Source organism: Amia ocellicauda, chromosome 3 (genome assembly GCF_036373705.1).
Source record: "Amia ocellicauda isolate fAmiCal2 chromosome 3, fAmiCal2.hap1, whole genome shotgun sequence".
In the NCBI taxonomy this organism is placed as follows: Eukaryota; Metazoa; Chordata; class Actinopteri; order Amiiformes; family Amiidae; genus Amia; species Amia ocellicauda.
In genome coordinates, this window is record NC_089852.1 from 10,255,973 (window position 1) to 10,280,518 (window position 24,546).

Here is a 24,546-nt window from a genome sequence, read left to right on the forward strand (position 1 = left end):
GAAAGAGAGTAGGCGGGTGGAAAATATCAGATTGTTCAATCAAACTCTTTCTTTTTGTAGTGGGCGGGACTTAGGGCGGGCTACAGCGGCTTTAATGTAAGAGTCCCATCCAATCAGCGCTCGAGTCCGGTGAGCGGGCGTGGCTGGGGAACTGCAGTTTGAGTGCACGTGGAGACGTCCATGTGGGGATAATGTTGATAAGTTAGAAAGTGGTACATCGACAGCGTTTAAAACATCTGTTACCTCTAGTTTATTTATGCTTCATCATAAGAAAGGCAATTAAATCGATAAGGCATCATGTCTTCATTTTTTATCAAGAAGAAAGGAAGTGAAAAGCCTGCCAAAAAAGGAGAAAATACGGCAGGTATAAAAAGAAAAGTAAGTTTTCTCTCCTTGCATTATCCTTTTTGTGTAATGCTTCTTCTGTGTACTCATCTGATGACTTTATTAGTTTTTAAGGTTAATCGGAATTAAGGTCTTTTTAAAGATCCGCTCTAATTAAATCAGTGGTCTACACACGTGTGGCTGGCTGGCTGGCTCGCTCGCTCGCTCGCTCGTCTTGGTTCATGCAGGTGTTCCGGTGTTGCGTGCTCCATACCTCGCCGGCATTAGACCCAATTGAAGTGGTATCGGTCTTTTGAGTATATTCAGTAACTGGTAATGCATTCACTAATCCGGCAAACTTAGTAGTTGACGGACGATTTGTTAGAATGGAGCATCATCTGTGAATTAAAAATCACCCATCGCATATTGTTGTAATATAGGAGGGTAGTTCCATCTAGATGTGGTCTTCATGATCAAATAAAATCAAAGTGGTGTTAGCATTAGAAATAAACGCAACTCCCCAACTATATTTTAATTATTTCCATAATTTGTGGTCCACGACAGTATAATGCATGCATTTTTCTTCTTCACTCGCTATTACAATAATCTGATCAAATGTGTATTAACATTCTCTGATATATTCTGACTCTAGAGAATAATAATAAAAAGTCCCATTGGCATTACATTGCATTTTAAAGTCCCTTAATGTTCTGTCAGATTTAGCTTTTTTCTGTTCGGCTTCCGGGTTGAATTGAACTTCAATTCATTTTTAAAGCTCTGTTATGGTTTCTCTTCAGGCTGATGCAGATGGAGGGAATAAAGGCCGGGCTAAAAAAGGCAGTTCCAGACTGAATGAAGAAATCTCCAGCGATTCCGAGACTGAAGTGTAAGCAGATCATAGAGAGAATGAGAATGAAAAAGCATAATATGGGGAATGATAATTATCTACCAGTTTATACATCCATACAGTTTTTAAAGATAACTTTCAAATTGTTTTTTTCCAGTCCTGTTGTCAGTAGGAAAAGGCGACAAAAGGAGGAAGAAGAGGTGGATGAGACCGCACAGGAGAAGAAGCTCAGATTAGCCAAACTGTACCTTGAGCAGCTGAGAGTGGAAGGTGAGAGAGGAAACTTGCAGAGGTGTTCAAAAAAGTTATCATGCAGAATGACTAGTTTGTTTATATAAAATCTATCTATCTAATATAAAATGTGTGTGAGAGACCTGGAAGAGAGATGCTCCTAATCGAAGCAAGTGGAAACATCCTGGTGAGGCCTTCGTCTAGCCGTGGATCGATAAAGGCTGCTGCTGATGGTATAGATATATTTATATGAGTGTCATCAGCCTGCATCCATCCATTGCTGTATGAAGGCCTCCCCAGGATGTGTCCACTTGTTTCGATCTACAGCTTCTGTTTTCTTTGTCATGCCTGCAAAGTTTATCATTTCATTTTCTCATCTTTTATGTGGTCATCTTCTAGGTCTTTTCCATCTCTTGGTAATGTATGGATAGATATTATATATAAATTAATACTTTTTATATATGCTTCAGAACCCTGTAAGTGCAACTTTAAGATGCATCTCCCATTTGGAAGAAAATCCAGTTTTTCCATTTTAATTTCATTACGACATAGAGATGGATGTTTTCAATGCCTAGTCCTATATAAATACATTAAAAGAAGTCCTTGTCAGTATACACTGGTCTGTGTTTCTTTCATTTTCTTAATTTCCAGAAATGGGTCTGGATTAAATCAAAACTTTGATTTACCCGATAACTACAGATATATGCTCTGTATATACATATGACATCTTGGTCTCTAACAAAAATAAGTCCTAAGCCATCTCTGAATACAGATTTTTTTTTTTTGTTTGTTTGTTTAATCTGGCCCTTGGTGGTTTTACATCTGGAAAGTGCTTTATCCATTCAGCTTCAGTAAAATTACTTGCAAGGTTAAATAATTAATCTTTTTTCTTTCAGAGGAAGATAAAGCAGAAGAGGAAGCATTTGAAAAAGAAATAATTGCTGGAAGACTTCAGGAAGATGTAGTAAGTATTTTGTGAATTTTGTGTGAATTTAAATTATATTTATATGTGTTGTGTGTGTTTTTATTTATTTATTTATTTGACATCTTGTTTAAGTACATATACAATAAATTAACAATATTATATATAACATATAATTATTATTTTTAACTATCTGTTTTTCACCAGCTTGAACAGAGAGGAAAACTTCAACGATTTATTGCAAAGGACGTAAGTAATGGTCTTCCCTTAATTTAAATTTTGTTAATATTCACTTAAATGCAAGATAATCCATGTGTATGGGGTTCATTTTAGTTCATCCTTTAACATTTTTTTTGTGTCCAGCTTCAGCCTCCTGATCTAGCTGATGTGCGTTTGTTGAGGGGACACCAACTTCCAGTCACCTGCCTAGTTATTTCTCCTGATGACAAGCATATTTTCTCCGGAGCCAAAGATTGCTCAATTATTAAATGTAAGTAATCTGTTAGTTAACCATGTATGATAGAATGGAGTTTTATCGTTATTATTATATATTTTTCTCTCCCAAGTGTTTACAATAATCACAGAAAATATTTATTTCACAAAAGTTAATTTTTGGACAGTTATATTGCCTACGTTACATATTTGTGCAATTCATGTGAATACTTCTATATCCTTTCTCCATGTAGTGGTGTTGTGGTTGTATTTTGTAATATAGTAATCTCTTTATATAGAATAAATGCACACTGTAAGTGGTAAGAGCCAGGTAATAGATGAATCACTGGTATGAGCTGGAATAGATACTTTATGAATAAATGTCCCACTACTGCGAAAGACTTGTAATTGAAGAATGTTTTGATCCCAAAGGGGATGTAGAGAGTGGAAAGAAGCTTTTCACCATTCCCGGAGGAAGGAAGGGAACCGAAGACCGCCATGTTGGACACACTGCACATATTCTATGTATGGCAATATCATCTGATGGCAAATACCTGGTGAGATACTGCAGAGACTTTGCTTTCCTTGTAATCAGACTATAAGGCAGAATAGTAGGTTGTTAAAGAGGTTCTACCACATGAGAACTCAAATATGAAGTAAAAGATGTCGCCATAAGCATTTACTTCATAGTTTCCTCCACAATATTTAATTATGCATTGATTATCTCAAACTACTGTAGAGACTAACAAGAAGAAAGAGATTATCAATATGGCTGGAATAATACATTTTTAAATTATATTTGTAGTTTAACATTTGTGTCATATGGGGCATAAGGATCTCTTAAATGTTTTAGTTTTGGTAGAGGTGATGAACACACTATTGCCAAGATTGATTTGTTACCTCAAATGTTATCTGAAGATGCAGGTTTTTAATCTGTTTCTTCTTATTTTTTCTATAGGCTACTGGTGACAAGAATAAGTTAATTATGATTTGGGAAGCAGCAACGTGTAAACATCTGTACAAGTTTACAGGACACAAGGACGCAGTGTCGGTGAGCTGACTTTCACTCATACGGGTTGCTTTTTCATCCATGTTGTACAACTGGACATTTTTTGTAAATGACATTTGAAATAGATTATGGAACATATTCATGGTTTTGGAAAAATCTTTATATAATAAATCTTTAATGTAAAATATAGTTGTGGCTTTAAAAGTGTGTGTATGTATGTGTATATATGTGTATGTATGTATGTATGTGTGTGTGTGTGTGTGTGTGTATATATATATATACACACACACACACGTTTCTCTCCTGGCCTTCATTTTTCTGCCAGTCTGATACATTATGAAGGGAATCAGTCTACATGGTCCAGAATTGTATTAAAGCTTGTAGACCTGATAAAGCAGGGATTATAAGAGTGACAATACAGTCTTTTAAAGTGTAGAACTTTCTGCACAACTATCTGAAGTTTCACTGAGATTCTTTTGCTTTACTAAGGGCCTGTCATTTCGAAAAGGCACACATGACTTGTACAGCGCTTCTCATGACCGGGCTGTGAAGGTGTGGAACGTAGATGAGAATGCCTATGTGGAAACGCTGTGAGTAGCTCAATGAAACAGTCTCATGGTTCCACTTGTAGTTGTAGTATAGCTTTTAACACACTGCATCTGTACTGCTACTTTTGAGAAAATGCAAATCTAAAATGGAGTAAAGCCTGCAGCTATGTTAAAAAAGCTAAACCCTGATTTGTGATGTTTGTATTTGTTGTCCCCACTCCACAGCAATAATATTTTTTGTATTTATTGAAATACTTCTCTTTCTCAAATAAGCAATATCAAGTTCAAATTGAAGAGGTCAAAAGAAAATAAAGAAATTGCTGTGTGTGTTATAAAAACAACAAGTAACATTTTTTTTTTGTCTGTTTGTTTTGTTCTTCCTGACCTGTGCTGCCATAGGTTCGGACACCAGGATGTGATCACAGGCCTGGATTGCCTGAGCCGGGAACGCTGTGTGACGGCAGGGGGGCGTGACGGGACGGTCAGGGTGTGGAAAATCACGGAGGAGTCACAGCTCATCTTTCACGGCCACGAGTGAGTCTTTTTCCCTCATAGCCGAAACCTTCTTGGATTCAGCCAATTACTTTCATCATGCCTTTTATCTACATTTTGCCGTTTGTAATCATTTCTCTTCTTACCTTCATGCTGTCTTCAAATCGGTTTGACCGCTCTAGTGTAGGAGTGGTGTGAGAGATTTGTTCTGTCAGTTCTGTGTTTTGTACTTCAGCCAGTCAGTGTTTCTTTTACTGCCCAAAGAGATTTGAAGGATTGTTTTTCCATGTTAATCTCGCCAACCTAGACTGGAATGCATGGCAATCCCCTCCAGGAGTATTTCATATCTGCACAGCACTTTTTGTGCGCTACCTGTCCTCTGCAGTAGCTTTAGTACATTTTCTTCCACAATATCGTATCTGTATATGAATCTGAAGGGGCTTTTTTTTGTGTTATCTTTTCTGTAATGTACCATTTCATTTGAAATGCTAAACGAATTTGAAAAACTATTGAGATGCATATTCCAGTATAAGCTTTTTTTGTTTTTGGCGGGGGGTGTCATTATTCTGTATTTTGTCTGTAATACATGCACATGCTTTTGCATTGTTTTGCATTGATAATTTGCATTTATTTTTTATTTTTTATAGAGGCTCTATTGACTGTATTCAATTAATAAATGAAGAGCATATGATCACAGGAGCGGATGATGGGTAAGATGAACTGGAGCCGCTTTTCTTTAACGTTATATCTTAGCTAATATACATAGTCATGTTTTAGTTATTCTCAGTGTTTGAATTATTTAAAACTATATGAAATGCTGGTGTAAAAGGAAGTGAACTGATAGTGGTGTGCCTGTCCACTCGCAGGTCTGTTGCTGTGTGGAGTGTGGGCAGGAAGAAGCCTCTGGCCACCGTTAAGCAGGCCCATGGTTGTCAAGGGGATGGTGGCCTGCAGCAGCCGCACTGGATCTCCGCGGTGGCGGCTCTGCTCAACAGTGACACTGTTGCTTCAGGTGCTTCCAGCTGTGAGATGTGTTAATGGCATATCAGTGTTCAATCCTGCAATTAATCTTTGAAACATTTAGTCTGCTTGGACTGTTACTGATTATTGAGAACATATTTCTGCCTTTTTATGCACATTAGTGGTAGGTTGCAAATCTCAGAGACTAGTAACACTTTAGGTATCTTATTAAATAATCTTGTGACCAAAAAAAAGTTGAATGGTTGCTAAAATATTGCATGATGTTTATTTTAAGCTTACATACACCATTTGTTTATATAATACATATATATATATATATTGACATTTTAAAGGAAAACTGATCTTCCACATTCTCAGGTTCCCATAATTCCAAGGTGCAGCTGTGGAGATGTGCCGAAGGATTCCGCAGTTTACAGCCGCTGTTCGAAGTCCCCGTGGTACGTGATTTGAACAGTGATGTACATTGACATTCATTAGGTGAAATAAGAGAATCCAAAAACATGAGCCACAATTAGCTATTCCATTGGCATCGTATCAGTTCGCTATTGATATTCCTGTGGTGATATCAAGTGTTTATACTTCAGACTGAATAATGAACAACACATCTGCGGTTTAATCGTGGCTTGTGCAATAAAATACGACCCGTACAGACACCACTTTGAGCAAACTCAAATGAACCCCTAGTTGATATTCTGCTAATTCTTTTGAGTTCATTGCACATTTTCATCCAATTGAATTAAATTTGATATTTTATCTGTAGCTTATGAACAGAATTGTATTGTTAATTTTGTCTTTTTATGCCCTTTAGGCAGGTTTTGTGAACAGTCTGAAATTTTCAAACTCTGGAAATTTCCTTGTTGCTGGAGTCGGACAAGAGCACAGGTACTGTGACTTATCTTATTAACGTTTAGCACATTTTGAAGTGGCCAGATAGCTGGAATTACTGTGGCATAAGGCATGTGTTGCTTAATTTTCCAGACTTTTATCCATCATTTATTAACAGACTCGGGATATTCCAGATACATAAGTTCAATAAAACATTGTATACTAATACTCAACCTACAATAATACAGTATGAAATCATGATCATCGTGTAGCTGAAAATGATCAGGAGCATCACAGTGGCTGTGCATAAATGATTACATGAAGAGACGCTGAAAAATAACACGTACAGAAAACCACAATACATCTGTGGCATGAGCGTATTTGTTGTGTAAAATCATCCTGACTGAATTGCATTATGGTTATTTGTCTAACATGTAGAACCCCTGTATCAGCTGACTGCTCTTTGATGTTTAAAAATCTATCTTGAATGAAGTCTGAAGTCAATTTAAAAATCAACTGAATTGGCAAAGAGCACTTCAAAGACCTCTCAAGATGTCAAGATGTATGACCAAATTTGAAAATGTATTTATACATATATAGCTATGAAATGTGATGACTGTAATCCTTGGTAAATAACATACATTTTACCCTGTTGGATTTTATATTCCTCTGTAGTATATAAACTGATCAACCTTTAATAATGTGTATGTCGGGGGGGGGGGAGGGGGTGTCTTATGATAGTGATAGTTTAAACTGGTAGATTTTCTACTTTTGAAATCCACTTTCAAATGTGGCCTTAATATGCTATTGGGTAAATTAGGAACTCCCAGGCAGTAGATGGTGCTGTTCTATAACTTACCTTTGCATTATTTTGCAGAGACTGGGTCTGTGAGTTAGTTTCTTCATTGCTTGCATATGTGATACAGCTGGATTTTCTCTTTACCAAGATAAATATTTTGCAAGTTGACTAAACTGTATCCTTTATGCTTTCCAGGCTAGGCCGGTGGTGGCGAATTAAGGAAGCGAAGAATGGACTTTATATCATTCCCCTGAAGAAAAAGACTTTGGAACAAGACTCTGCAAATGGCATATAACCAACTTGGATAAAACACCTCTGTGCAATAAAGGACTTTGCTTTATCCACCTCGTGGAAATAGTGTTATAAAATCTTAGATGGTACAGTCTTCTAAAAGACCAAACTGTGGCCTCTGGGACAATTCACTTCTTATACCCTTTACAATCAAAGTTTTATTTGAAAAGCGGTCTGCTTGTTTTGTTTTGATATCGGACGCAACCTTGTGTCTTGACTTCAGTCTGTGAACTGCCTATGGAAAGGTCTGCTATGCAGCTGTGCAGCAATTTGTGCAACACATTTTCTGATGTTTCTAAACAAAATATGATGTACTTTTAACACCTTGTATTATTAATAAGGCGATGTCTGACAGCATATACATTGCGTGCCAAACAACTTGATTTGAAGAAAAGTCCTGGTTAGAGTTTGGTGTTTCACAGTGTGGCTAGTCTTGTAATCCCTTAATATCTGCTCTGTCCTCTTTGAAGCAGTGAGGGGTTTTACTAAATAATAGTAAAAAAAATAGTAATAATAATAATAATGTTGTGCAAAACAGAGCTCTTCAGATCTTTTGTAAGGAAGGGGTTCCTCAATCAACCTAAGTTTTAATGCAGGGGTTCCCAAATTTACTGGTGTAACTTGCCATCCAATTTTGTATCTGACTTAAGCTGTACATGAGTAAGATTAAAAAAAATCAAATACCCTATTTTATTTATTTTCACATTTATGGGATAAAATACCTTTTCACACTTTACCAACTGAGTGGTACCCCCCTCTCCCAATTAATAATTTATACTGTCATCTTATTAACTTGGAAAATCTATAATTGTGATATGAAAAATGTATGTTAGCAAAGCTCATTGTCCTTTTATCAATGAACATTTCAATACATCTGCCACCACAACAACTTTTCATTCCGTGAGTTGTTACTGTATATATTAAAAAATACCAGCAGCTACAAACCAAGAAACCTACCCCTACTGTTTAAAATAATAATTAAAAAAAACAAGGAATGCAAGGTTTTAATATTAATAAAAAACACCTTTTATTTACATAAATTACAAGAAAGCACAAACTGGTTCACAAAAATCTACATTAAAAACATTTTTTACACATTTAACAGATTAAACTATCATTTACTTATTGTTTCAAATAAAATGTACATTTTATTAAAAAGGAGGGTTACTGATATTTAAAATGTATTATACTAGTCAAAAAAAAAAAATGGGACATTGTATTCACAGCACTTTTTCAGGACAACAAGATCAGAGAGATCTCCTGTGCAACACCATTCCCATATTGTAACACTTCATTCTTGACTAGTCATAGCAACATTTGTATATTTGGCCAAGGAAAGTTTGTGTCTTCACAAGGAGGAGGTAGTAGAATCTACCACCTCTCTACCATTGCAGACTGTTGGCACATAGTTGGAGGCTGAAGCTAAAAAGAAATTAAACAATGTTAGCTTTTATTGATCAATGTGCACTGAACAATTAAACGGGCCATGTGAAGCAGAGTTAATATTGGGACTAGTATCACAGAGCAACTTCGAAGAATTTTCTCATTTCCTTCCTAGGATTTCTTTATTTTTTCATTTCTGAAGAACAAAACAAAAAAAAAAAACATTGCAAACCTTTACTTATGCACGTATGGACAAAAATAAATAATTTGATAAATGGATTGTAATATGTTTTGCTCTCATTATCCAGCATTGCTTAGTATCTAATTGCCGCAAGGTGCTGCTGTCAAACATGGGCTGATAACACTCTGAGAGGTCAGATTATACTACAGGTATCAATATGTACCTCAATGGATACAGTTCAGAGGTGTATTTAAATGGGCCTGTTTTTCAGCAGTAATTTATTTAAAAATGGCACTAAGTAAAATACATGTATTCATGCATTTAGGATTATTATTGTTACAGCATAATTCATTCAATGAAATCTTGATGTGAACATGTAACATGAGTGTACAAGGTTAATCCCCTCCCTTGCTGCACTGGGAAACAGCAGGGAAGCTTTGTCTTAGGTTCTCTGATACAAGCAATGTTTGAAACTTACCATGTGAGTAGCTAGAGCCTGGGCCAGTTGTACTGAACCGGTTGGTGGCCACTCGGTGACTTGTCACATTCTTCTGGGGCTGAAACAGGATGATGTGTGTTTTCGGAGCAAAGAGGCAACCCAAGACCACCGATCCACTCAGGCTGACCGAGATGCACATGGTGGTGGTCTGGACCTGTTTAGAAACGGAGAGAGAGGGGCATATTTAGACAGTGTGAGAGCTCAGTCCCCTGCCGCTCACTGAACCATTGAACCTCCACAGCCAGATGAGCCAAAGAAAGCAAATATGAGTAAAACTGGAAGAGAGAAAAAAAAAGGTGCATCTGCAAGGCTTTTACATCTTCCTGTTTCTATTTGATTAACCTCAAAGCAGTTTTCATTTCTCTTTCAATCACTACTTATTTATCTTTTATGATGTGTACTTTGAGCTTATGAAAGTCTCTTATTCACATTGCACCCACGGATTGTCAGGTTCAGACGGTGAATCGGTGACATGATTGTATGAGATTAATTTCCTGAATACTAACTACTGCTTTAAGCTGAAGCAAATACATTATGAATAAAAAGAGGAAAGGGAATTCTTAAATTCCTGTTATCTGATGAAAGACGCCGCCGTCAATGCAGATCTATATGAAAAAGTTATTAATTGAATGAATCCTTAAACATGGCAAGCAGCTCTTCTCTATTTATATTTATGTGCATTAATATATAAATATGTATGCATGTAACATTATAATAACAAATTTTACCTAACAAAAGTATGAAAAACAAGCCATAAATAGCACTAGTACCAACAAATCATGACAGATTTATTGCTTTATTCGATTCTTTTATGCATATTGTAACTGAGTCTATTAATCCACATAATCTAAGGATTTCCTAAATATCTTTCACTGCTTGTATACATGTATTAATACTACAGTTCACCCTGTTAGAACAAAATACAATAATGCTGTAACAGCACATGGAAAATGAGGGATAACGTGAACTAAAACATTATTTCAAAAGCAATGAAAAAAACCTTTGCATCCCTACTTCTTCCTGAAATTCTGCAGTGGTGTTTGAGGTCAGACAAGTCCACAGATTATAAATGTCATGTAAATCAGACACAATGAGAACATACACTCGGACACTCCAGGGCTCCACTTGCTCCTTGACTTTATTTATTTATTTTTCTCCTGGCATTACTGATCCGTCAAAAGCGCATAGGATTATGTAGATGTTAACCTATTCATTTCATGTTGTCAGCTTTATAGTGTAAATATAAAATAAAATCATATTAATATACAAATGGCTACATGGTTCCAGCAGTATTAATAAAAGTTACCCAGCATGTGGCATTTTAAACAATGCTTCTGGTTTGTTTATTTCATTCAGTTAATTATTGTTTTTTTTTTTATCTTGTTTTTTGTTTTTCTTGTTTTGTCCTAGAAATTAGAATTAACTGTACCAAGTCCTTTGGAATGTGGCTGAAATTATTTAAGTTAAACTGTGTCAACCAAACACCGCAAAATTAAATGTATCAGTTGTGAGTGATAATTTTAGATTTACTGTAGATTTACTGTAGATAATGCAACAGTAGTCCCAGTCATGAACAAGATTTTACATTCAAAATGTCATATATAATGCAAATTTAATGCCAGTCAATGATGCAAATTTCTGAAACAAGTTTATTCTTATAAATTATATTGACTGTACTGCTTCTGTATGTACCGTAATTTTATTCCCAATGGCAATCAAGGTGACTTCCAAAAGCCTCTATTGGGATCTAAAGGTATCGTGAAGATCAGAATAACAAGGATTACATTTAAAACATTTGTATTTTCATATAGATTTCCAGATCTGAAGGCAACTGTATAAGCAGTTCATAATATTCAGCTTGTTCATAGAGAAAGAGTGTCAAATGAGTATCATAATCATAATAGGTCAAACAACTTATGTTACTAATGTCTTTACCCAGAATAAAACAAATTAAAATGACTCACTCAGCACCTATTTGTTGAATAATGCCTGAAGATTTCAAAATGCTAGTTTTATTCATTCAAAAGGAGGCAGTTAATTGACAAAACACAAAGGTATCACATCTAACAGCTTTGCGTCTCCCACAGTAGATTATGGTTTTATTTAGCTTGTGGGTGAAAGAAAACAGCAACAAGAACAATTAAGTACCTATTATGGCTTGTATGCCTGGCTACCTATGGCTAGGTTGCATTGTCATGGTCAACGTTTAGCCTCTTTCATCTCTGTAAACTACTCCTTGTAAAATGGTGAAAGTTGAAAACAATAATAATGAAAATGTTAAAGACAGGAGGGTGTATAGCTAAATACTTATGAAGGAAAACAACAATGTTCCTTCTGTATTTTGAGGCATGCCACAGCCATATGTAGTGTTTCTATGTTATTAAATGTATGGCTCCATATGAAATAAGAATTTGTACACAAGCCTACAGTGTCATTACTTTTATGTGCAAGCATTGTTATTTTAATCATAACCAAAGTGCATGTTTGAGACCTCTGATATTGCAATCACTGTCATACACATTAAACTGTGTTAATTGAATGTCAGTCCAGTACTTGTCTTGAGACTGCAAATAACTTATTGTGGTTTACTAAATGAATCATTTCTCATTGATATTGGGAGTTTTATTTTATAAGATAGCTGTGGGATCTGTACTTCATAATAATTAATCAATAATATTCTAAAATTAAAAGAGAATCACAGAATGTTTTATGGATATTCAGATATTAAAACCAATTTCCATTTTTCCATTTTGACTGACAGTGCATGAACCGGTTTAAAAATTGATGAGTGTATATATGACAAAATTAAGGTTCAATAGAGTAGACACTATGGTAGTATGACAGTCCTGCATATAACATTTCTCATATTGTTTTTATTTTATTAAACACAGCTAGTGCAGTCATTGTATACCCAATGGCATTTTTACCTACCTGGATTTGATTTATTTCATAGGTTATTTGAAATAGAGATGTATAGAGGTAAGCTGTTTAGTCCCAAAAATTGATTGCTATGTCACCCAAGCAACATTTATTGAAATTAGAATGATGATAACATTTGAATGACAATATCTAAATAAAAAAGTCCTGGCAGGAAGTTATGTGGGGTGGAATATAACCAGTACTTAGAATCCTTTAGCTCAGTTCTCCCCTCATGTTGTTCTGTCAAGCTGGGAGTACCTCTGGTCCTCATAGGTACTGCAGATGCAATCCAGGTTCGTGTGTCTTATTGAAAAGACTACTCTGACCCTTAAACACCACAGCTGAGCACCCTGTCATCCCACATCAGTTCCCATCCAGGGACACAGCTGGGATCCAGCTTCTCTTTTAACACTCCATTCCACACAGCTAAGCATGGGCTACGTCGCTGTGTCCACAGTCTAAACAGACACATTTCCTAGGAATTTAAAAAGGTAGGGGGTGGAGAGTCCTTCTTTTGAAAATATAGATAAACATAATGTTTATTTAATATAACAAAGCTATTTATCTTTTATGTTTCACTGTTCTTCCCTCACATGTGACTTATTGTGCATGGGCATTTGGGGTGAATGTGTTTTGTGGTAGATGTGTAGGAAAGGTGTTGAGGTTGTGGCTCAGGCATCGAATGATATGTATGGATACATAAGTAGATAAGCAGAGAGACTTTTCAAATAACCTTCAGTCCCTCTTCCTATTTAGCACTTCTTTGACAAAATTGTAATAAATGCTGTTTGTGTTTAAACCTTTACTTGGTTAACATATGAGCTACAGAGCCATCCAATCAGAGAACAGCCCTGTCTTTTAAGAAGTTGCATTTCAAAACATTTTTAGTTATTAGAGAATTCCGAGGTATATTAAGGTTAAAATCCTCATTAGAACTCACTCTTCTGAAAAATGAAAGCTCTTTCAGAAAGCGTATTGAAAAACATGTCTATGAACTGAATGTTTTTCCCCAAACAGCTACCACAGAGAAAGAAAAAAATCTTTTTTGATATAGGTGGTGAAAAGGTAGGACACATTATTCAACCCTAGGCCATTTTGAATACACTGCTCGCTTTTCAAATTACTTTCAAATAGTGAATTCTGGCAACTCATTCCCTGTAGTAAAATATAATTGATGATTCACACACATTTACCCATCTTGCTGTAGAAGTCGAAACATTTATCTTTACATATGCTGCCTTCAATAACTTTTGCATATTCGTCTCAGACTTGAATTTAATATTAAACTTCTCTGGCCTTTAATTTCATTAAATGTTAATTAACTAAAATAATATATTTTTTTGTCAACTATGTAACACTGGCAACAATGAATATCCAGATTTAGTTTTGTGTGGAGGGGTTGTGTCTGACATCAGCTCAAGAATCATGAAATTATACAATGCTTTCACTAGGTTTCTAAGAACCTAGGATGCTATGTTGCCTTGGGCGAAATATTGAGATGCATCAGGCTCTGTCTCCACAAGCAACTTTGATTAAACTCCTACAAGCTAGCCTAGTCCATGGAGAAGCTTTGAAATTAAACAGTAACAGAAGTAAATTGTAAATTCTGATTTTACAATGCATAACAAAATGTTTCTGTGATGCTCTTGTCATGCCTTCAATGTCATTAAGAGTAAAAGTGAGTTTATCCGGAAGAAAAAGTGGACGCGCGTTAAAGGTTTATTCCTCTACATTTTTTCAAAGTCCTGAGAACTATTCACAATACCTTGTAAAATGGAGTATATTAATTAGCCAAGCTACGTTAATTAATGTATTACTGTTGTACACCCTCTTTGAGTTTAAAATGAATGCTTTCATATTCAACTAGAAATTAATTAACCAACAGGCTCAGTCCTCCTGGTGGGATTGTGGTTCTCCTCAAGAGAAGCTATTTGTAGTCTTTGTGTCTTTCTATAGCAGTCAGGGTCCTTTACCTTGACCGGATTAAAAATTCCCAGCATTCCACATCATTGCAACTTTCCCTTGTATTTCTTGAACGAGCTTCCAAAATTGCATGTAACTCAGGGCCAACTCCATGTCTCAGAGTTAATGTGTCCCCAAAGAGGATGGGATGCTCATTTATGAATTTCCTTCGAAGCATGGTGCTCTGATGTAATTTTACCCTTTATCTACATATGAGACATTTGGCTAATCTCTTCTGTATTGGCATTGATGCCCCAACTGGCTATAACTACAAAGTGGAAAGCCTTCAGGCCTGAGTGCTGAAGCACTTCATATCCCAGGGAAGATCATACTCCCAACGGATCGCATTGCCATAGATTAAATACAATTTTATAAAATGAACAAAAGAAAAAAAAAACACTGTAACTCTGTAACTTGTTATATTATTATGACTATATAATGAATATATATAAAATATATAAAAAATATAAAATATTTAAGTTTGTAGCATTAAGAAATTCTCTCAGCCATTAATCTGCCACTATTCCATCTCTTTGTTCTTCCCTGTACCAGATTTCTCAGGTACATAAAAAGAGAGTCACTGCTTTCATCAGACTTAGAGCAGGACAATCAAAAGAAATTCATATACTGTCTGAGTGCACAGGTACTATAACAATTATGTTCAAAGCCAAATCAACATTTTGTGCACTGAATTTCATTGGCAATGGTAAAAATACAAGTAAAAATCTAATCAAACAGATTCCTCTTCATATAGCCTGACAACAACAAAGATGACATGTGTATTGTTTCATTTTTGTTTTTACAATTTTTTATCAGCCTGGATATATGTTGTTTTTAATATCATAACTATTTTAACATTAATTAGACATGAATATATTGCATGCATGAATGTTTGTCCTTAAAATTACATTTTCCAACATTGATTGATAACAATAAATGAATGTGAAAGTTTATATTAAACTGTATTAAATTGTCTTAAATTCTTCAGAAATCAGAAAAGGTATACATTAGAAGCTTTGTTATAAAATATTTTTTCATCTGTGTTTTAGCAGGAAAAATATGTTTATTTTAGCACTTAAATAAAATGTTTTATTGAAGACAAGGTTGGCACTTACCCTGTAGTCGCTTGCAGTGACATAGAATATGGGCTGGAAAGCCAGCCAGATGATGCATGTTGTGTACATGGTGAAACCAATGAATTTTGCCTCGTTGAAGTTCTCTGGGCACTTCCTGGTCTTGAAGGCGTAGACGGTGCACAGAATGATGAGGATACAGTTGTAGGTCAGGGACATGAGCATGCTTGAGTCCTTGCTGTTGCACTTCAGGGTCACCACGTCCCGCTTCTCCGGGCTCACTTCTTTGCGAACTCCAGGCGTCTCCACCAGGAGCCAGACGATGACCACGATGAGCTGGCAGGAGATGAGCGCCATGCAGATGACCACCTGGGAGGTTGGGCTGATGAAACGGGGCCTCTGAGCACCGTCTTTGACGCCATTGAAGATGCGTGCAATGCGGTTGGTTTTGGTCAAGAGGGCCGAGTAACACACGGCAAAGGAGGTCCCCAAGCCTAGGCGACGGAGCGTACAGATGACAGCTGATGGCTTCGCTATGTAGATGAAAGTCATACTGTAACACATCAGGACCCCGAGCAGCAGTATATAGGACAGTTCCCTTCCAGAGGCCTTCACAATAGGGGTGTCATTGTTCTTCATGAAAACTCCAATCACAAAGAGGGTGCAAATGAAGCCAAGGCAGGAGATCGTGACCGGGCCGATAGCCCATGCGTCTTCCCAGTGGATGTATTCTTCCGGCAGATTGTAACAGCCAGTGAGATTCTCCAGTGGCCAGCGCCCAAAGCTACAGTCCATGCATGTGAATTCATCCAGCAGGTACTGATAGGGCTGGCAGGGGATGCAGATCCAACAGCACACGTCTCCTGGTTGCATGCTTTTCACTTCATTTTTCTTGCAAGGGTCACTGCACTGGGATGTGGGAACTACATGTTTGGACCAAGGAATGAGGCTGGTGTTCAAGATCAGTCCTTGAGCCCAGTAGCCAACTTTCCTGTAGATATACTTGCCATTCACTTTATGATAATAGAAGATATTGTAGCGGCCAATACTATCTCCATACGCATCAAAGCGGACAATGTTTTCAGTATCTGCAGGCCGGAATGGAGCTGGAGTAATAGGAAACATAAAATAGAGGTTGATTAATATAAGACACACTTTCTGGTGATTTGCTGCATGTCACTGCAGTGGAGAAATGCCTGCTTGCAGAGTTAAAATGAAAAAGGAAACTACAACTGATAATTCTAAAATTCTGAAAGCCAAATTAATGTCATTAAATGGCCTTTAAATTAAAGTGTTTCTCTTTCAACAGAAAAGGATAAATAATAAACAGTGCTGCTATAGAGGCAGTTCAGAGGAGAGCAACCAGACTTATTCCAGGTCTGAAGGGAATGTCCTACTGAGGAACTGAGGGAACTGAACAAAATCCCCAGCGATGTGGTTGAAGCTGAAGGTTTGGGATCACTTAGTTACTAATGGACAGCAAACGAGCACGATGGGTCGAATGTCCTCCTCTCGTTTGTAAACTTTCTTATGTTCTTATGTTGTTATCTGCATTCCCTAAAGTTCCCATAATTAAATATCAGGTTGGTTAAGACAGAAGTCAGATCATGCAAGTACTAAACAGCCAATTTTGTAACTGTAAGACTATAAGATGTTGAGAGAAATAAACATCAAAAACATCTTTTAATTATATATGCAGTATATTTGAAAGGACCGGTACATAAATACATTGTTTCATCAATTAGCTTTATGCAAAAGTGAATCCTTTTCTGTCACAGGAAAAAAAAGTTTTCTACTTTCACAAAGAGATTGAAGGTAATCTATTATCTAGTGCACGATGCATTTCCAAAAGGATTTCAGAATAAAGGGTTTTGGGGATTTTATCTATTTAGTCAGCTTCAATGTTCTGGTGTAAAGGAAATCATGTCTGGTGATTGCATTTTTCAAAAAAACATTAAAGTCTCAGCTTGCTTGGACTAATGCCATTTTCCTAGACCCTAAACCACCAAGCATCCTTCAGGCACAAAGACAGTCAATCATTTACTGCCCTAATACCTGGAACAACCTTAAGACTCTTTCTAATATGGCTCATGTCCAATAATTGGGCTCTTTGGGAGACCTGCTATAGAAATGTTTTATCAGAGATAGTTTAACAGTGAGCCTTGTAATGATTATAGATCATATACAAGCCTAGGATCACACAACATCTAAGCCTTCTAATATCCTTCCCTCTTTTAACTCTCACAGAATGTGTGCCCAACCTTCAGCTTTTCCATCATTTTATAATAAAAAAAACACATTGTTTATAATCAAGGATAAGGATGATATTTATTTTGTAATATTAACAAAAAGCAGTATAAGCATATTCTTCCCGTCTATGCTAACACACCCCTTACAACAAAGAAGAACAAACACCATATAAAGGACTGGAACCCACAGAGCTTACCATCAAACTTGGTTTTCAGGATGTACTCCCTGTAAAACCTCTTTCCATTGCCTGGCTTCATAGCATCACAGATCTTGGTGGAGTTTGGGCACACGGCTTGTCTCATGTTGTGCAAGGCATGGGCCATGGCATAGACAGCGTTGACCACAAACATGATCTTGGACTCCTGCTCAAACTTGCCATCTTTGAGGGAGCGCTGGCCGCAGCTCAGGTCGTGGAGGCTGCACTGAAAGCGATGCTCCCAAAACTCTCTGAACCATGGGTTGCGTGTGTTGGTGTAGGGGTCCAGCTTGGTGAAATATTCTGCAAACTCTCGGATGGGATAGGAGGCCAGTTCAATGGTGAAGGCGCCATCGGCCACCAGCTCACTGCCCCTGACCACACTCTCCTGTGCCCCCCATCCATCGCTGGCCACCCATATGAAAGACACGTTCATGCGGGTGGCGGCCACCAGCAGTTCCCTGGCATCTTCACTGCGTGTAAAAAGGATGACCACTTTGGCATTGGACTTCTGCTGCAGGGACCTGATGACCACTTCATAGCTCCGGCGGTTCATGGAGCGGCCCACCTTGGCAGAGGTGGCTATGCAGATCTGCCGGGCCCGGGCTTCCTGCTGGAAAGCCTCAATGCCGGTCTCTCCATAGTCCCCCTCTGAGGCCACTGTGGACACATAGGTCCAGTTGAAGAAGCGCAGGATCTCCGCCATGGCCTTGGCCTGGTAGAAGTCAGGGGGCACGGTGCGGGCAAAATAATCATAGCGAGTCTTGTCACTGAGCTTGGCACTGGTGGAAGCATAGCTGATCTGGGGGATCTGGAAGAGCCTCAGTAGGTTGGCCACCTGGTGGGGAAGAGAAGGGGGGGATGTTTTCAAGAAAGGTTGAATACTCAGCATATGACAGTATCTATCACATTCAAACAATTTTAGCATCTGATGCCGCAACCTGTCATAAATTATGAACAATAATTTAGACAAATATCCCTAAAAAACTTTAATAAGGTTGGGGTTTCTGAAGATAATTGAACACCATATGTTGAAAACTCAGACAAAGCCTACATTTTACTACATTTTACTAACGGAAAATAAATTATGTATAAGTAATACAAATCCACATTAAAATATATATTAAATACATTGCAAATTATATATTTGTAAATTGATGTACAAGAAAATTGTTTTACAAGAAAACCTTTGGACTTTGAGAAGGATTACCTTACCTTCTTACATTAATATGTTCTGGTAATGTGCTCTATGATGGTTATGTGATATTTTGAAAATAATTGGTTCACAGAAAACTGGATATCCAACTGAAAATATGACACATTCAAGATTGACCAATATTTCTCAGCTTAACAACATAACAATGTTAAAGAAGCCTTCAAAAGAAACTAATTTAGGAAATTAAAAGAAAATGAATTAATTACACAGTAACATAAGCCTTGGTATTGTTACTGTTCCATTAATGTTTCCATTTGCACTCATAATATGTTCTTGTGCCTTGAAAAGCCCTTAAACAGAGCACAATTACAAAGGATGTATATTCTTGCAGAATAGTGTATTATGTATTTAACTACCATCTTTTGGTCATTTAAATCAGTCAATCAAGAAAGGCATACTCTTAAAAAACAAACAAAGCAGAACTGATGAGCAACATCTCTTCAACAGCATCTTTTATTGTATAATTAACGACATCAATCCGTTTTAACACTGTCGCTTACTGTAGCCTGTTGTCGTCTTCTTATTCTGGAGGATCATATTTAACAAGTATTCATTTGTATGTTTGTCTTGTTGGCACCTCAGGCTAAATAGGTTTCATAGTTACAAGGATTTGTAACCTGATTCCCTTGTCAATTTACATCTAAAAGACTGTCTGACATTGCAGGCTGTAATGATGAAGCTCAGGATTTACTATTAATACAGCAAAAAAATACAGAATCAAAGCTTCAGCCTTCTTCTTTGATACTCACTTTCAAACATACCATGACAAATTATTAGACAAAATAGTTAGAATTTCTGGTAAAAAATAAATAAAATAAAATAAAGAGCACTACAGACATTTCAATGAGTAATTCTCTGAATATCTTAATTGATGTCCAATATTTTTTTCCCAACTAAATGAGTAACATTTGATATGCTTTTAACCTTACCTTACTATTTTTATTATTATTAATATTATTATTTTTAAATATGTAATAAAAACCATTCAAAGCAGCGGGAGGGCTCACCTGGGGGTTATCTGTTATAAAACATGGATATTTTGTATACACATGGGAACAACATATTCATGTAATCATGTGGGTATTTAAAAATTGAAAGGATTATCTATGCTGCACAACTATGCTATTTGGAAAGCAAGGCATTGGTGTGGGCTAAAAACTAATATCCAGCCTACATGTTCTTAACAAATCACTGTTTGCATGCAAAGTTATTGCATTGACAGTAGCTAAAGGGAATATCAGTTTGTCCAAGTGATTTTATAGCTGAATGCATTACACTACCATACTATCTCTTGCTCCAGGCACTCCATGAAGCCTAGGGGGAAACTTTCGCAATCATTCCCATGCATTTTCCCCCATCCTTTTTATTCTTATTTGTGTTTCTCACCCAAGGACCTGAATTCTAATATCAGTTTAATATTTAAAACCTTGGTGTATTTTTCAGATCAACAGCAAATTTATATTCCAGGATGATGCTGTCTTAGGAAAGTCAGTTGTGTGATCTGCTGTAATGCAATATGGATCACAATAAATCAGATTATACTATACTGAATATAAAACAAGTAGGTGGAGCATGCAAACAAAAAAGAAAAGTATTATTTAATTATTTTTAATGTAGGGAATGGTTTACCCTTACTACTACTATTACTACTAATAATGATAATATTAACAACTACAACAACATTACAAACTAAAATTAATTGCTAGTTGTCAGGGGAAATACAAATTCCAAAGTGCCCTTGTCACCCAGACAGTGCAATACATTAGTTTTGATGTATGTTGCCATAGAAACCTGAAGACTGCAGTAATTCCACAAAAAATAGTCTTTGGGGAAAACAGGCAGTTAATATTAGAAAAGCTGTTTCTCTAGAGGTTTTACAAAGCATTACCAAGAATTGAGAGCCATTTCACATTTGAAAAAAATAAATACAAATGCTACCATCTTAAGCCATTATTAAGACAGTCAATGTAAAAATGTTCTAAGACAGCACACACATACAAAAGTTTATTTTATTTGAATTACATTTTTGGGAGTGGTAAAACAGCAAAGACTTTTCACTGCTCAGAGACATTTGAAAATATCTAAATAGTAGAACAAACTGCATTTGATAAAACTGGTAAAACCAAAGAAGAAAACGCACTGTGGCCTGATTTAGGGTACAGATTCGTGGGTAGATCAAAGTTTTAATTTAGTCTAGACCTAAATTAACATAAATCCAAAGCGACAAGCAACTCGGTACAAAGGATTGAACATAAAATACAGTCAGGAATTTCACATTTCATTTGTCAGTAATATGACCAACCTATTTCCCAAATGAAAAAAGCAGAAACTATATTTAGACTCTTAAGGTATTCTATTTTTTCAGTTGATTCATTGGTTTTCAAAACCTGAATATTTGACACTTATGAATGTTTTTAATGATTTTAAAATGGTGTGCATTGTGCTCACTCTGCCTGCACTTCCACACTGCCTAAAATTAAACACAAATAAGAAGAGCTTACTTATTATACACTGCAATGGTTAAATTACTACACAGTGCCTCTGGTTAGGCATACATACCAAATTAAAATTCTTAAATATTAATACACATTATTGTTGCTCCCTTATGGATTAGATAACAAGATGGTGTTGAGTATGCATTTTTTTAATTATAATGCACTTTATGAAACCAATATTATGTACACATGCATGCCATTATTTTATATCTTGTGCAAACTAATGTACAAAACACTGTTCAATGCATAATTTAATTATCTTGAGTAGCTCCATCAGGAAATTCTATTTTTCCCATCTTTATGGCTTGCTTCCATTCTCGGTTTTAGTGTATTAATCAATTAGCTTGGTAGCATTAATAATTTATGTTTATGTTGGACAATTTTACTTAAAATACTGTGCACACAAATTTTGTAACATAAAACTAAACAAAAAACATAAAACATAAAAAGTCACCTGGTCACACCGAAGCTACAAAAATATCTATCCTGTATCTAACTAACTCTTCTTCAGTGTTAACACTACAGACTGGATCCATTCTACAGACAGCTAACCCATAGCTATGCAAAAAAAAAAAAAAAAAAAAAAACCTAAATTTCCAATTAAACTTAATTCTACCTCAGGAAGCACATTGTAAAGCCTCAGCAGTGCCTACTCACATACTCACATCACATACATGTACCTTATATTGACTATTACACAAATTCTAATGTTATATTTTTGATAAATATAGATAAAGATAATAAAGAGGTTTGTGTAACTCTACATTCTAATATATTACATTTTCAAATATTGCACTACATTTCTGGTTATTTTCATTACCAATACATTGAAAATACCTCCTTCACTACATTAAATCCATTGCATACTCATTATAAGATGTCTGTTTGCATAGGGTTTAACATAATGCATATTCCATGACTCTATCATGTCTGGATATTTTACATACCTACAAATGTGGAGGAAAGGTTTAGTTAAAACATAATTACATTTCTCTTTACATATTTTGGTATGTGGAATATCCTTCTTAAGTGTTCAGTAGTGTGTATTGAAATATATAATTGGTTATATACACTCACCTAAAGGATTATTAGGAACACCATACTAATACTGTGTTTGACCCCCTTTCGCCTTCAGAACTGCCTTAATTCTACGTGGCATTGATTCAACAAGGTGCTGAAAGCATTCTTTAGAAATGTTGGCCCATATTGATAGGATAGCATCTTGCAGTTGATGGAGATTTGTGGGATGCACATCCAGGACAAGAAGCTCCCGTTCCACCACATCCCAAAGATGCTCTATTGGGTTGAGATCTGGTGACTGTGGGGGCCAGTTTAGTACAGTGGACTGATTGTCATGTTCAAGAAACCAATTTGAAATGATTCCACCTTTGTGACATGGTGCATTATCCTGCTGGAAGTAGCCATCAGAGGATGGGTACATGGTGGTCATAAAGGGATGGACATGGTCAGAAACAATGCTCAGGTAGGCCGTGGCATTTAAACGATGCCCAATTGGCACTAAGGGGCCTAAAGTGTGCCAAGAAAACATCCCCCACACCATTACACCACCTCCACCAGGCTGCACAGTGGTAACAAGGCATGATGGATCCATGTTCTCATTCTGTTTACGCCAAATTCTGACTCTACCATCTGAATGTCTCAACACAAATCGAGACTCATCAGACCAGGCAACATTTTTCCAGTCTTCAACTGTCCAATTTTGGTGAGCTTGTGCAAATTGTAGCCTCTTTTTCCTATTTGTAGTGGAGATGAGTGGTACCCGGTGGGGTCTTCTGCTGTTGTAGCCCATCCGCCTCAAGGTTGTACATGTTGTGGCTTCACAAATGCTTTGCTGCATACCTCGGTTGTAACGAGTGGTTATTTCAGTCAAAGTTGCTCTTCTATCAGCTTGAATCAGTCGGCCCATTCTCCTCTGACCTCTAGCATCAACAAGGCATTTTCGCCCACAGGACTGCCGCATACTGGATGTTTTTCCCTTTTCACACCATTCTTTGTAAACCCTAGAAATGGTTGAGCGTGAAAATCCCAGTAACTGAGCAGATTTGTGAAATACTCAGACCGACCCGTCTGGCACCAACCATGCCACGCTCAAAATTGCTTAAATCACCTTTCTTTCCCATTCAGACATTCAGTTTGGAGTTCAGGAGATTGTCTTGACCAGGACCACACCCCTAAATGCATTGAAGCAACTGCCATGTGATTGGTTGGTTAGATAATTGCATTAATGAGAAATTGAACAGGTGTTCCTAATAATCCTTTAGGTGAGTGTATAATGAAATATATAATATGGTGAGAGAAAAAAAACTTTCCCAGTCATATTCTCAGAAATGTGATGGAATTCCTTCACAATAAAGGAACTGGGTTTTTAATTAAAAATTAGAGAGCAGACGAGGCAGGGATTTGTGCATGTAAAGTCTCAATATCAAGCGGATTATTTTCATAAAGACTACTTTACACCCGTGGGAGGATGGCACATCTTGTGGAAGCCTACTGTATTTCAACAGATATGGCACTAAGCTTGCTACTTTAGACCTGTCACAGCTTTATTTTTATTTTTATTTTTTTATTTGAAAGCTTCAAAAATATTAAGGGGACCAGTCTATTTGATTATTTAACCTTAGTTCTTCTTCTTCTTCTTCTTCTTCTTCTT

At 36.5% G+C, this 24,546-nt stretch overlaps 2 protein-coding genes across 4 annotated transcripts in view; one reads left to right on the plus strand and one right to left on the minus strand.

Moving 5' to 3' along the window:
* The first annotated feature begins 124 nt into the window (after positions 1 to 124).
* Positions 125 to 8,590, plus strand: rrp9 (ribosomal RNA processing 9, U3 small nucleolar RNA binding protein). 2 transcript variants are annotated; one of them, XM_066698103.1, is made up of 15 exons: positions 125 to 378; positions 1,122 to 1,210; positions 1,329 to 1,441; positions 2,299 to 2,366; positions 2,532 to 2,573; positions 2,688 to 2,814; positions 3,189 to 3,313; positions 3,715 to 3,807; positions 4,255 to 4,355; positions 4,713 to 4,847; positions 5,453 to 5,515; positions 5,672 to 5,829; positions 6,144 to 6,223; positions 6,595 to 6,668; positions 7,606 to 8,590. In XM_066698103.1, the coding sequence occupies exons 1-15, from the start codon at positions 298 to 300 to the stop codon at positions 7,703 to 7,705; spliced, it is 1,449 nt and encodes a 482-aa protein (XP_066554200.1). In that variant the 5' UTR covers positions 125 to 297; the 3' UTR covers positions 7,706 to 8,590. The 2 variants fall into 2 exon arrangements, with proteins under 2 accessions (XP_066554200.1, XP_066554201.1); XM_066698104.1 differs by having other exon boundaries at positions 126 to 378; positions 5,672 to 5,817; positions 7,606 to 7,750.
* A 119-nt stretch (positions 8,591 to 8,709) lies between these two features.
* The window catches only part of LOC136736253 (metabotropic glutamate receptor 2-like), a 46,248-nt gene continuing 30,411 nt past the window's right edge, over positions 8,710 to 24,546 (minus strand). Inside the window, exons 3-6 of one of the 2 annotated variants that reach the window (XM_066698100.1) lie at positions 18,165 to 19,002; positions 15,761 to 16,824; positions 9,744 to 9,918; positions 8,710 to 9,123 (exon numbers count right to left, since the gene is read on the minus strand). In XM_066698100.1, the coding sequence (XP_066554197.1) occupies positions 9,050 to 9,123; positions 9,744 to 9,918; positions 15,761 to 16,824; positions 18,165 to 19,002 (2,151 nt within the window). In that variant the 3' untranslated portion in view covers positions 8,710 to 9,049. Of the gene's footprint in view, positions 9,281 to 9,743; positions 9,919 to 15,760; positions 16,825 to 18,164; positions 19,003 to 24,546 lie in introns of both variants that reach the window. The other variant, XM_066698101.1, reaches the window with a different exon arrangement.